The sequence below is a fragment of the Pipistrellus hanaki genome (assembly GCF_964339955.1).
Source record: "Pipistrellus hanaki genome assembly, chromosome: 6".
Taxonomy (NCBI): Eukaryota; Metazoa; Chordata; class Mammalia; order Chiroptera; family Vespertilionidae; genus Pipistrellus; species Pipistrellus hanaki.
This window is the reverse complement of record NC_140508.1, coordinates 66,661,778-66,675,549: the sequence shown is the minus strand read 5'-3', so window position 1 is coordinate 66,675,549 and position 13,772 is coordinate 66,661,778. Positions and strand designations below refer to the sequence as shown.

The window sequence follows — 13,772 nt, the reverse complement described above, 5'->3', positions numbered from 1 at the left end:
CCCCGTTCCTTCCACTCTCTCAAAAAAAAAAAAAAAAAAAAAAAAAAAATCAACGAAAAAATATCCTCAGGTGAGGATTAATAAAAAAGAAAGAAAGAAAGGAATAAAAGTCATGTCTAATAGTGCTCATGATATGTAAGGCACTGTTGTATGTACTTTACATACAACATAGCAACCAATGAAACAGACACAATCATCAGCATTTCCATTTTATGGATTAGGGAGTCAAGGCAAAGAAAGGTTATATAATTTTCCCAACAATGCTCACTAAGTGACAGAGCCAGGATTTGAACCCAGGCATGCTGGCTCATCCATTCTGTTTATCTATCTACCCATCTTTCCGTGTACTCATTGATCTACTCAGATATTCATTAATGTATTCATTTACTCACCCATCCATTCATTTCTGTGTGTATCCATTCATCTCTTTGTTCCTTTTTATTTGTTCCCCTTTCTCATTCACCTGGGTAATTAATAAATCCACTCATTCATTCATTCACCAGTTCACATGCCTGGTCCCGTGCTGACCCGAGGAGGGAATGAGCTGCATTGCTTTCAAAGAGCGTCGTTCTTACCTTCCACAACTGTTGATTAAATTAGGTCATTTGCTAGGGCAGCTCCAAGCTGGCAGCAGGAAGGGGGCCTGCCTCCTGCCCCTTGGCCTTGTACCTGAGCTCATGCTTTTCTCTCTCACCACCCCGGCCCCACCCTGCCTGCCTGCAGCACGAGAGCGACATCTCCGCTTACACCTACGAGAAGACTTTGGTGATGGAGCAGCGTTCCCAGATCCTCAAACAGATGCATCTGACCAAGAACGAGCGGGAGCGGGAGGTGAGGCCGCCCGGGCTGGGCTCTCAGAGCCTCAGGCTGCTGCCAGCTCTGGGCCTGCACTGGTCTGGCGTGGCTCAGGGCTGGCATGCTTCGCCCAGAGCATTACTCATCACCCTGTACCTCCATCGCCGGGCTCCCCGGCATCAGAGTCACACACCGCAGCTGCCCCTACCACGCCTTCCAGCCAAGAGGCAGAGGGGCTGTGGCATGGGTGACTGACTCTGCTCTCTGTATGCGACGTATGGGAGAATAGTGGGTCCTAAATATAGATGGTGGACAGGCTGCCAGTGTGGGGGATAAGGGATCATGTGACAGCCCCTCCGAGAGCAGGTGACAGATGGGTATTTAGAGTGTGGTGGATGGGTTCACAGGGGTAATGATGGTAAGCCTCTATGGCAGTGATTCTCACCCTTTCTAATGTCTCAACCCTTTAATACAGATCCTCATATGGGTGGTGACCCCCAACCACAAAATTATTTTCATTGCTACTGCAATTTTGCTACTGTAATTAATTATAATGTAAATATCTGTGTTTTCCGGTGGTCTTAGGCGACCCTGCTAGCAGTTCTTAACCTGTGGCTCGTGACCTACAGGTTGAGAGCTGCTGCTGTAGAGCCTAAAACCATCGGAACGAAAATAATTTTGTGACTGGGGGTCACCACAACATGAGGAACTGTATTAAAGGGTCGCAGTCTTAGAAAGGTTGAGAACCACTGCTCTATGGGGTACGGGTGTAAGATCTCCTGGTGGGGGGTAATGTGGGGCCACTAGTCCACCCCAGGGAGTAGGATCCTTGGGGAAATGAAAGGTGGTGTTCAGGAGCTGGGGACAGGAGAGGTCTCAGAGGTGGGTGACAAGTTGCCTGGGGAATGGGTAGCGGACCCCATAGGCGAGGATGACAGACCATGCTGAAGGGTCTCTCAGGTGTGGATAATGTATTTCTCAGATAGTGGTTGAAGGATCCTCGGGGGAATGAGTGATGGGTACCCATTTGAGCTGGGAGGGATGAACCCCCAAGCATGCTAATCAGAGGCGATAGTAAAAATTGTGCATGTGCACTGACCAATCGGACCAATCGGACACTGACCACAGTGTTATGGTAGGTGGAGCCCTGCAGGCCCAGTGTTAACCCTTCAGTTGCCGGATGGCGGGGAGGTCAGGGGCTCTGGAGGGGAGCTGCAATGGCAGGTCAGCGGGCAATAGCTACTTGGTATGGAAGCAGTACTCTCACACGGCACAGTCCCTAAAGGGCACACCCTGCCAGAACATCAGCTCCTGTGGTAGCTCTTTGCAGGGCATGGGTGGTGGTAACTCACAGCAGAGCTGGCACCGACCTTTGTTGCTCCCTAGATCCAGAGTATCACCGACGAATCCCGTGGCTCCATCCGCAGAAAGAATCCAGCCAACACTCGGCTCCGCCTCAACGTCCCAGAAGAGACCCCTGGTGACAGTGAGGAGAAGCCCGAAGAGGAGGTATGCAACTGGGGTGGTTTGGCCCCATCCAGCGGGGCAGAACCTTTGGCCTCCAAAGGAGGAGTTCTGTGCTGTCCCTTTGGTCCTCCCTCAGGTGCAGCTGATCCATGACCAGAGTGCTCCCAGCTGCCCCAGCAGCTCACCATCCCCGGGGGAGGAGCCTGAGGTGGAGGGAGAGGCAGATCCTGAGAAGGTGCATCTCACCTGGACCAAGGACAAGTCCGCGGCAGAGAAGAACAAGGGCCCCAGCCCTGTCTCCACCGAGGGCATCAAGGACTTCTTCAACATGAAGCCGTATGGGTCTGGGGGCTAAGGGCTGGGGTCTGGGGTGAACCTACAGGGTCTTTGCTCCCCGTGGCAGAGCAAGCATGCAGAGTGGGTCCTGGGCTGGCAGTTTGGAAGACCCAGCCCACACCTTGTCTTTGTTTCCCCATCTGAGGACTCGGGGGTCGGACCTGGTTGCTAAGGGTCAGAACTCCCAGGTGCGGGCACAGGAAAGGTGAAGGCTGGGGGAGCAGGACCAGGGTGCAGTCAGGGTGGGTGCTGGTGGCTCAAGTCCCTAGCCTCCCCTGCCTTTTCTGACCCTTCTCTTTTTTTCCTCTTTGCTTCTCTTGTGTTTCCTGAAGGGAGTGGGAGAACTTGTAAGTGTGCTTCAGAATTTTTTTTTTTATTCTCTTCGCTGGGTTGGCCAGAGTCCCTACTCTCCTCACTTTGTCATGACCCCTCAACTCCTGCCCCTGACCTCTGGGGTCTCTGAAGGGTCCGGGTTGCAGGGGTCTGGGGTGTGTGGTTCCTGGTTGCAAGAACTGAGAGGCCCCGTAGCCCCCGTGGCCTGGATCCAACTCTCCCCTCCGGAGGCTCAGGGCGCCCTCCTCCCGCAGGAACCAGTCCAACGTGCGGCGCATGCACACGGCCGTGCGGCTGAACGAGGTCATCGTGAAGAAATCCCGGGATGCCAAGCTTGTTTTGCTCAACATGCCTGGGCCTCCCCGCAACCGCAACGGCGATGAAAACTGTATCCTGGACTTAAAATTGGGGGGAAGCGGGAGGTGGGCGCCAGGGAACCTGGGTCCTAGCCCTGGGACGGAAGCCCAGCCGGTCCTGCTCCGGGATCAGCACCCGGGTCAGGGCGGAAGCCCACGGTGTCCAGCTCCATCCGGAGGCAAGGGGTCAGGTCTTTCTCCTTGACGGGCGCTCAGACATGGAGTTCCTGGAGGTCCTCACCGAGCACCTGGACCGGGTGATGCTGGTCCGCGGCGGCGGCCGCGAAGTCATCACCATCTACTCCTGAGGACCGGGACCTGCCCCCCGGGCCGAGCGCGCCCGGCCCGCGGCCCGGAGCCCCCGCGCGCCCCCCGCCACCGTCACCGTTTACATTCAGACCCCGCGCCCGCGCCCCGGCCCTTCCCCCGCCGCCTGAGGTCCGAGGCCCCGTCCGTCCGTCCGTCCGCCGGGGCCTCGGAGGGGACCGCCTCCACGTGGAGGGCAGAGCCCGGCAGGCGCGCGGTCTCCTCGGCTGCAGCTGCTGCCTGGTTCCTAAGCCGGGCCTTGGCCGCCCTGGAGGAGGAGACGCTGCAATAAAGGTCGGGAGGGGGCGCGGCGAGGAGCTGGGGCTTTGAGGACCCCCAGGGGTCCGCGTGGCCCCTTCTTTCACCCCCTCCCCCCGCCCGGTCCCGGCGGGTCCTGCTCTGCCCTCCGCCGGCACAGCGCCGGGCTCCGGCGGGCGGGGGTGGGGTGGCCGCCGCTCCAGCCTCCCGCGGGCCGGCTGAGCCTATACATAGTGTACAGGAGACATCGCGTGTATTTTTAACGTCCCCACATCCCTGTGACTAGAAGCGCAACGGACTTCGCTCGCCCGGCTGCCCGGCGGCAGCGGCGGCAGAGCCTCGGGCGGCTGCATTTTCCTGGAATCCGAGCGTTTGGGAGCAAAAGTGCTTTAGGCCCGGGCGGGAGTCCTGGTCCTGGTCCCTCCACACCCCGGCCCCTCTCGCCTCGCCCTTTCCGCGCGCCCCCGGCTTCCGATCCTTCCCTCCGGCTCTTTTCGGAGAAGGTGAGGGGAGACGAGCGTCCAGCTTTTCTTGGATTCGCATCCCAGCGGACCGGAGCTTGCCCTGCGGCTGTAGAGACGCGTGCGGCCCCATCGCGGCTTTTCTGCAAGCTGGGGCCGGGACTGGGGGCGGGGGTGCTTCTCAGGGCAGAGAGGGGGCCACGCCCCACCCAGGAAGCCCCGGCCCGGTGCCTTCCCTGGGAGCAGGCACCTCTCCTCAGTCGGCTGCTCCCCCTATCCCGTGGCTCCTCGCCAAAGACACACCTGGGAGCTGGAGGGCGGTCCCTGCCCGGAGTTTTCTTTCTGGGACTGGTGAGGGAGGAGGGGAGCGATTTCGGTGCAGGTGCGTACCCACCGGGGTGGTCCCAGCGCTGCCCCTGAAGTCTGCCCTCCTCCCCCATCCCATTAGGCAGCTCCAGCCCCGCAGACCCAGCCACCTTTCTGAGCGCCCCAGGGCGGGCCCTCGCTGTTTAGCAGCGGCCTCTAGCTGGATGGGGCCTGCGGTCCGGTGTGCTTTGTTCTGAGCGCCTCTCTACCCCCCTCCCACTAGGACCCAAGGCCTTTGGCTACTCCAGCTGCAGTCCTCGACACTTCTGCTCTGTAGAGAAGGCACACTGGCCAGGTTCTTCTCCCAGGGCACATCACTAAGGGGGACAGGCACTGCATGCTCCTTCCGGTGCCCCCCGGGACTGACTGGGTCCAGTACCTCCAGCGCCAGGGCCCTGACCTTCACACCTTGTTAGACATCCGGCCCAGCTCCCAGAGCTGGGGCTACTGGCACTCCTGACCTCACCACCTCCTTTCCTTTGAGCTGTAGGCAAAGAACTGGAGCTGGTGCCAGCCTGACTGGGCCAGCTGTGGCTAGAGGTAGGTCTGGGTGTCTGACAGGCCAAGGCCCATCTGACACTTGCTGAGGGGGCTGGATGGGCTCTTCCAGGCAGTAATCAGAAAGTCGGATATTAGACACCAGCTCCCCTGCCCCCTTCCTCCAAAAGACCTCTGAGAATCACAACTTGGTCTAGCCTCCTGAGCCTGAGCACTCAGGCTGAAGTGGTGGGCTGGGCAGAAGGGGGAGGGGTTGTATCAACACCAATTAGGGAACCAAAGTTGCATTATCTGGGCCCAGACTGTCAGGTTGGCAAGAGCAGTTTCCATGGTTGAAAACAAACATCCTACAACAAAACCCCAAGTTTTCTGTGCTACATGTGCAATATTTGTTATGAATGTTATGTCATTCATCAAATTATCTTTATAATCATTGTAGCTAGATGTTTCATGTCCAAGTGACTTTTACTCTGAGTGCAATATTTCAATAGCCTTGTAGTGATAACTAGTATTGCTTTTGTTTTGGACGATCTACGTGCAGGGCAATGCAATGAAGTTGAAAACCCTTGTAAATAGGAGAGATTGCAAACCAAATCAAGAGTATTTATTACTATTATTAGGCCTGCCTTTAATTTTCAGTGTTTCAGTATTCCGCATTCTGCCTCAGTACCGACCTTGTGTTTTTTTTGTGCCAATATGAAAAGGAGAGGGTTGGTCTTTCCTTTACTGTTGAATGCTCCCATTTAATGCTTTACAGCTTTTACTGTATTTTTTAGACTCCTGTCTGCACAAAATGCAATAAAAATAATTTTATTATACCCTTCCCAGCCTGAGGTGTGCTGTTTGGACATGCGAGGGGGAATTAGTAGCGGGGAGAGGACTCCTCAGGGGGCTCTCCAGGAGAACCCAACTCCTTTCAGAAACACTGACCTTCCCTGAGGAGGGATGGACTGAGCCCCAGGTGTGTCTGCCTCCTTAGTGTACTGACAGTCCTCAAGGGACGAAGGAACTGGCAGCAGGGGCTAATCACCCCTCGAGGTGGTGAGCGGGGATGAGTCAGGTTCAGTGCTGTCTGCATTTTGGCCCCTAACCCACTGGAGGCCTTGTGCCAGTCACTGCACACCGTTTCCGATGGGGCCGGCTATTATTAAATGCTCTTGAAGGCTCTTACAGATTCTGTAACTATGGTTCCCCCAACTCCCTGCATAATGGGCAGAACAGAGGGTGGCAACTGAGATGAAATCAAAACAGGAGAGTAGCCAACTTCACTGGCCAGGGCCCTGCTTTCCTTTCCTAGAATAAGAGGACAAGCCTCTGACACACTGAGAGTCTACACAGACAAGGATGTTTCACACAGCATTGGAATTAGCCAGCAGGCGACTGCTCTGAACTGTTATTAAAGCTGCTAACGAGGTGGGCTGAAGAGAAGCTAGGGTTAAGAGGTTTCGAGGCCTGAGCATAGGTTGAGGACAAGAGGGGGCAGGCCTCACAGCAGACTGAAACTAGTCAGTGCTTCCAGGGACCCTCCGTTCCAACCCTCAGAGGGAATACCCCCAAAAAGAGGTCCTGCAGATAGTCACACTTCAAGGAAACGACACATTTCCTTTTTCATTTTAATTAAAAAGTAATCATCTTATCGACAACACAAGTTCCAAAGAGGGAAAAACACTATAGAACACAAACGGATCAGAACATAAAATGCTGCCATCTGGGGACCTTGAGTCTTTTAAACCATTGTTTGCTTAGCCACTGGCAGGGACTCAGCTGAAGTCACGTTCTCCCTGCCAGAGGCCCCTTGAGACTAAGATCCACGGGGCTCTAACGAGCTCCAACCCTAGGGAGAGGGCAGCCTCCTTTGGCTCCTTCCAGAGCAGCAGCCAGAAGTCCTCCCTCTAATAATTTCATTCTGGCTCAAAAGTTAGGAACAGCCACCTTATCAAGAACATGTCCAGCTACCAAAAGTCTGACATCAAAATGGTCCCTCCCTCCTGCTACTCAGAAAACAAGAGATTGATTTTTAAGCCAAAAACTCAAACAGTCACTGAAAAAATGAGTGTTCAATGCCAGAGTCTAGAGTTGCCTTCTCAGAATGGATTCCATCAAACTACCACTGGAGAAGGAGAGGCCGATGGAAATGTTAAGGGGGTAAAAATGGTTGGGGCCCAGATTCCCAGTTTATGTTAAACTGCTGGTGACTGGAATTGTTCAGTCTACTGGAGATCCTCCAATGAAATGAGAGCAAAAGAAGGAAAAACAAGAAAACCCAAAACCAACAATACTGTGTCAGGCAGAAGAGTATCTTGTCTGTGCGGCTGCCATGGACACTCCTAAACTCCAGAGTAGCTAAATTATACATCCTTGAGCAGACCCAACACAAGGGTGGGCACAATGACCCTGCTGAGCCTAGTCTGCTATGCAACTCTGGGCAGGAGCTGCAGATAGGAACTGGAGCTCTGACCGGCCTGTGAGGCTGGAAAACAAAGGCTATTAACATGAAAATGCTATTCCAAACTCAACCAGTTGGGGCTTGGCTTTTTCTTCCCCACCCCCCAAATCCAGGCGACAGAGACCAGAGAAACCCATAAAATATCAACTGAGCCCAGACACCCATACTGCCACCCAAGTGACCCCAGAAATATTTATTTTCTACAAAAAGAACAAAAACAACAAAAAAAATACACAACCCCAAATGCAATATAAACTCTGACTCTGGAAGGAATAAGCAACACAGCCTTGGGCAGAAGAGAGAGCAGGTGGTAGAAACTTAGGACATTTGATGTGACCTGGATAGGCGCAAAGAACATCCTCCAAATAACTACTTAGAACACAATAGATGGGAGGCGGCCAGGGATGAGGGAGCCGGGAACAGTTGAGATTGAGCCTCAGTAATGCCTCTGGTAAGATCCCATGGGCGCCTGGGGCCGCCCCACCTGTGCTGTGGTTTGGCTAACCAGGTGGGAGAGAGCGGAGCCACTCTGGATCAGGGTGTCCAGAGCCTTCTGTACACTCGGATTGTCAAAGTTGATACCTGTGGAAGACACCGGCCTCTGGCTAGCTATGTTGCTGGCAGGTGCCAGGCGACTGGAAGGCTGGCCAAAGAGCCCCTGGGAAGGAGCCCCAGGCCTGGGGCCCATGTTCCGAGCAGATGGTGGCTGTCCCAAAATGTTTGGAGGCGGATTGCCAGAGGCCTGTGATCTTTGCTGAGGCTGGCTGTTTACAGGTGTGGAAAAATTCTGGTTCTGGGTGTTTCCGGCAGCGACTGAGGGAGATGCAGAGCTATTGGCCACAACCGTGCCACTATTGAAGAGGCTGAGGATTTTGGCCTGAAGCTCTTGCTGGGAGGTGGGGGGCACAGCTGGAGTGGGTGTAGCAGAGGGGAGCACTTGGCTGCTCTGGAGCGGTTGGGAGCTTGGCTGTGTCTTCAGCGAGGCACCCGAGGTCGCCCCGAGTGGTTGGCGGGAAATCGGGCCTACAAGACAGGAGGAGGAGGTATCTGGTTGAAAGTACCCTCCATGGGCAGGAGGCTTGGCAGCCCAGGGAAGAACAACAATCACTGATCACATCAATCACACAGTACACAGACTATAACAACAATTTCCCAAAGGGGCCACTCCTTGGTATGAGCTGTCTACAGAAGACAGCCTAGTTCCCCCAGAGAATTAATTAAAGGAAAAAGGGCATCCACGCTGGTTACCAGGGAGTCAGTAATACTAGTCTACCCATCACCAGATTAACTACAGGGATCAGAATTCTGTGCCCAAGTATTAAGTTATCATTTTATCAGTATAAAGGCCCACGAGGCAAACACAGGGGTGGGCTCATTCCCTTACCCACCCCAAAGAGCCATGGCCTCCCACCCTCCCAACAGAGCCTGGGAATTAGAGAAATGCAGAGTCAGAACTTCACCTCGGCCCTGCCACGTAGCTCACCAGGCAGAGAGTCGGTGCTGCTCCTCATCAGCCGCTCCTTCCTCTCTCGCAGGTAGTTGATGATCTTGTCAGTCTCTTCGGCAGTGAGGTACCTGTTGTCTGCCAGCAGGTTGATGAGGCTTTGGATGGCTGGAGGATGGCCCCCGCGTACTCCTTCATCGGGGCCTCCTCGCTCTCTTTCCTGCAGAATGGCTTCGTTGGCCATCTTGGCTGCCTGTCTGGCAATCTCCTCGCGTTCCTTTTCCCGGCACTCATTCTTGTAGCGCTCATAATTTCTGGCCACCAGCACCATGGCGTCTGCCTGGGGCATGTTGCGGTGCTCTGCAGGAGGGAGTGACATGAGTTATTTTCTCCCAAGAGAGATTTCAGTGCCCACCTCCTGAACTCTATCTACCACGCCTTTCTTAATCTCAAGCCAGCAAGAAACAGTAACAAAAAGCTTGGGATGGGGAAGGGAGGGGAAGGAGATGAACTGGGAAGACAGGTAAATGCATTTCTTTGGTGGGGAATGCACATCTTTGTACAGAGCTGGTTCTTTTCAGAATTCCTAGACTTGTAGTAAAAATCAAAGAAACACGATAGCCTCTCCCAGCTTCAGAGAGACTTCGTGGGGTAACCATGGAGGGGTGGCTGCTGGGGGTCAAAAGCCCGTCTGTAAAGCCTGGCTCTCCACGGTGCTTCTCGGGATAGAGCTGGCCTACTGTTTTTGAATTCCTAAGTTCAAAGGTAACGAATTAAGACTAAATGGTGACCCTAAGGAACCTCCTCTCCTTGGGCAATACGATTTACAGGGTGGTGAGAAGACTTCTCAAAACTTTATATAAATGAACTCACGTATCTTGAGGACTATTCCTCAGAGAGACAAATGACACACAGGCGAGCCTTACGTATTTATGGTTTGGGTATAACCTGTCAGACAAATAGAGATCTGGTGTGTGGTGGGAAGAGGGAAAGTCTGCGTTGAAAGAGCAGGGCATCAATTGGCTGACTCTCCACATTCTGGGCACAAAGTACTAAAAGTCACTTCAGGGAAGGACTTCAAAGAACCTCCTCCCCTGGACCTGAAGGAGGTCAAGGCCCTCTCCCTGTTCTCACAGTCCCTCTGCTTAGCACACTTACAAATAGCATCCTACAAGCTCTCTTTCCATTGTATTTCTGTCTGCCATTAGAAAGTTTGGTGAAAGCTTTCTATCACACTCATGACCACTGGCAAGAGCTGACTGCGCATCTCTTCCCAACTCTGCCTGAAGTGACTTCACATGGATGGTTTGAAGTAGGACACAGTCAGAGCATTTGCACCACAAAAATCAGCAAATGCTACAAACCACACTGCCCTCATTTCCTCACCCAGAACTGGTTGTTGAACGTTTGCCAGCACACCCCTGTACATATGTAAGGGGAAAACATATGTCTTATGTAGAATTGTATCCACTAAAACAGCGTTTCCCAAAGGGTGGTACGCGTACCCTCAGGGGTATGGGAAGAGTTTGGTGGGGTACGCGTTGCACCGGAGTTTGGTGGGGATATGCACTGCCCCGTGCTTAGCTGCTCCTAATTCTACGTTCTCATGAGTACGAGGGGTACTCAGCGTTACGACAATTATAGAAGGGGTACACATATGTCAAAAGTTTGGGAAACACTGCAATGACCATAAAATCTCCCACCAGTGTGCACTTATCAAAGGATCCTACCATATCTGAGCTGAAATATATGAGTCATTTGCTCCAACCTTGGTTCTTCTGATTTCGGCATGAAAGAATTAATGGACTAAGTGACTACCCCTGGAATTCTGACCCACTTGGGCCCCATACCTTGTGGGGTTCCAAACATGATGTTGACTGTACATGAGCGGTGAATCTGGTGTTGCTGGGTGATGATAATAGCAAAAGGAGACCCTCCCCTGCTAACATCCTCCAGGGCTTGTGACAGCGAAACCTCTGTGTTGAGGAAGATCAAATCCACTACCATGCCTAGGTCTCGTACCTTCCGCCCCACCGATTCAGCATAATCTCTGTAGAAACAAACAGAATCCAGGTGAGCACTCCCCATCTGCACACTGCTGCATCCCAGCCAGCTGTGTACTATCAATACTTAAGAGAGTTCAACCCAAGGTCTCCCCAGTGCCCTCTTCAGACTCCAAGGATCTAGATTTCCTTCTCTTTATCCTCGCTCCGAATGGTTCTATATGAAGTTGCTGGCAGCGCAGTAGTTAGTAGCCAGGTCCTTCTCCTGATTCTCTAGTACAGCAGCCCTTTCTTTCACCGTCTCACTGCCTAAATAGACTTGTCTTTGGGGAGGCTGCATAATCGTGGGAAAAGCATAGGTTTTCACCTAGAAAGACAGTTTGGATCCCAGCTCTAACACTGACTTGAAAAGCTGTGAAGCTTTGAGCAGATTCCTTTACCTCTTACAAATCTCACTTTCTTTACCAATAAAACAGGAATAATATGCTCAGCTGCCATTTCATCTCCTTGACCTTCTCTCCAATCAAAATTAGGACCTTGATGTATTTCTCCTCATAGTCTATCACCAATACATCTGCTCAACTAGGGAGTAAGCTCCATAAGAAGGGGCTGCTGTGTGTGTTTACCATTAGAGCTCCAGTACCTAGCATCTGCCATTCGCACAAAAAAATTGAATGAGTACACATGTGCCATGCTTACTGTGAAGATTAAAAATATTTTGCATAAAGTGTCTGCATGGGGGATAGTACAGAATAGGTGTTTAGAAAATGATAGCAAACAAACCAATTTAACAAACAAATAAAACCCCCATTTCTACAGTTAAAGCAGCATCTATTTCTAAACAAGACAGCCCAGAGCCTGTGAACTCTGTCTGCTGCTTAGTGTCAATCCCTATTTCCCTAGCTTCCGCCTTGAAATTGGCTCTTAAACCCCAAACTGCTAGAAATACATGAAGTTATTTACTAATCACCAAGGGAAAGAATACATAGCTACTGCCAAGCCAGCAAGCTGCTATACTCCCTTCTGCTTCTCCGCTCTGCCTCTTGAAGGAAAGAACGTAAAACAGGTGGAGTAAAACAGCATTGTGAACTCTGGACTGACTAGCAGGGTCACCTAACGTTTCTGCAAGGCCATGGCACTTCACAAAAAAGACTTCATACTTGGCTGACAAATGCAGAGACATGCCTCTTATGGTACTGGGGAGTAGGGGTTGTCCCTTGAAGGGGGGCTCTACTGCTTGGATGACCAGCATATATTTTTGCTTCGATTTTCCTTTGGGAAGGCATCTCTCTCTAACTCAGTTCACATGGCTCCACAGGACTAAGTCACCTTAAGCTCTAGGGATGGGATGGGCATACGACCTAGCCCTGGCCAATCAGGGCATCCCAGCACTGTTGGCTAAAGTGACTAGTCCAGCAATGGGAAAATGAGCCAGTTTAGTCCAATGAAAGACAATTCCAGGATGTTAGATGGAAGCACTAGAAGGAGAAACTCTCTTTCCATTGTATTTGCTAAGCCAGGAAGATACATGTCTAGGGCCAGTGCCATTCTGCCTTTTCAAGGAGAATGCCTGTCTAATAATGAGGCAACAGAGACCCAAAATTGGTAGCATGGTTTGACCCTGGATGTGACCACTCCTGAACTTCCAAGCCAAGCAAACTAAACATTTCCCTTTGAGGCCCAACCCAGTTTGGAATGCTTTTTCTGTCTTAGACAGCACAGCAATGCCAGAATACACAGACCACATTCAGTGGGTAGAGCTGCCAAGAGGGAGCCTGAGTTTCAATTCTGATCCTTCCCCTTACTCAGGAGAAATATCCAAAGGGTTCTTACTTAGTCTGCTTGTTGACCACAATTACAGAACAATCAACAGGCCTTTCAGCATCAAAGCGTCTCTGGATTTCTTCAAAATATTGACGATAAAGCTCTTCTCTACGCCGTTCTTCACGTTTCAAACGCTCTGGAAGATACCACCAGGGAAAACTAAAATATGAATTGTGCTTATTTTTTCTATAAAAATAAGTCACAGGCTTTACTTTGAATTCTGAACTACCTGCAGGCAAAGATCATAACTCTCTCTCTCTCAATCCTCTAGACCAGTGTTTCTCAAAGTGTGGTACGCCTACCCCCAGGGGTACGGGAAGAGTTTGGTGGAAGTACGTGTTGCACCGGAGTTTGGTGGGGATATGCACTGCACCGTGCTTAGCTGCGCCTAATTCTACGTTCTCATGAGTACGAGGGGCACTCAGCGTTACGACAATTATAGAAGGGATACACATATGTCAAAAGTTTGGGAAACACTGCTCTAGATTATCTCCTAAAAATAGCCATTAGGAGTGATGGAGAGAGTGTGAGGGAGTAAAAGGAGAGTGTGTAGACGTGTGGTGTGTGTGTAAAAAGACTTATTAAGAAAGGCTCTTATTAATTTACTAGAGGCCCTGTGCATGAAAATTCATGCATTGGAGAGGGGGGAAACCTCAGCCCAGCCTGCCCCCTCTCACAGTCCAGGAGCCCTCAGGGGTGGGGTGGGAGGCGACACCCCATCACCCCTCTGCTGCTACCACTGCTGTCAGTGCAAGCCTCAGCCAGCCTGGCTACCTGAGCCTTGGTGGCCCTTGGCGGCTGGGCAGCCGCCACCTGAGGCTTGCCTGCATCTTGGGCTGTCCTGGGCAGCTGGGCAGCTGGGGGGCTGAGGGAACTGGA

At 52.1% G+C, this 13,772-nt stretch overlaps 2 protein-coding genes across 4 annotated transcripts in view; one reads left to right on the top strand and one right to left on the bottom strand.

The window, feature by feature from the left end:
- The window catches only part of SLC12A5 (solute carrier family 12 member 5), a 31,747-nt gene extending 25,748 nt beyond the window's left edge, over nt 1-5,999 (top strand). The window contains exons 21-26 of the mRNA XM_084888696.1: nt 724-831; nt 2,182-2,304; nt 2,399-2,598; nt 2,931-2,945; nt 3,186-3,319; nt 3,504-5,999. Of these exons, the coding sequence (XP_084744822.1) occupies nt 724-831; nt 2,182-2,304; nt 2,399-2,598; nt 2,931-2,945; nt 3,186-3,319; nt 3,504-3,595 (672 nt within the window). The 3' untranslated portion in view covers nt 3,596-5,999. The remainder of the gene's footprint in view (nt 1-723; nt 832-2,181; nt 2,305-2,398; nt 2,599-2,930; nt 2,946-3,185; nt 3,320-3,503) is intronic.
- A 776-nt stretch (nt 6,000-6,775) lies between these two features.
- NCOA5 (nuclear receptor coactivator 5) overlaps nt 6,776-13,772 on the bottom strand; it is a 31,742-nt gene continuing 24,745 nt past the window's right edge. For 2 of the 3 annotated variants that reach the window (XM_084888697.1, XM_084888698.1), the window contains 4 exons: nt 12,903-13,029; nt 10,917-11,116; nt 9,106-9,426; nt 6,776-8,645 (listed from right to left, as the gene is read on the bottom strand). In XM_084888697.1, coding sequence (XP_084744823.1) covers nt 8,059-8,645; nt 9,106-9,426; nt 10,917-11,116; nt 12,903-13,029 — 1,235 coding nt within the window. In that variant the 3' untranslated portion in view covers nt 6,776-8,058. Of the gene's footprint in view, nt 8,646-9,082; nt 9,427-10,916; nt 11,117-12,902; nt 13,030-13,772 lie in introns of all 3 variants that reach the window. The other variant, XM_084888699.1, reaches the window with a different exon arrangement.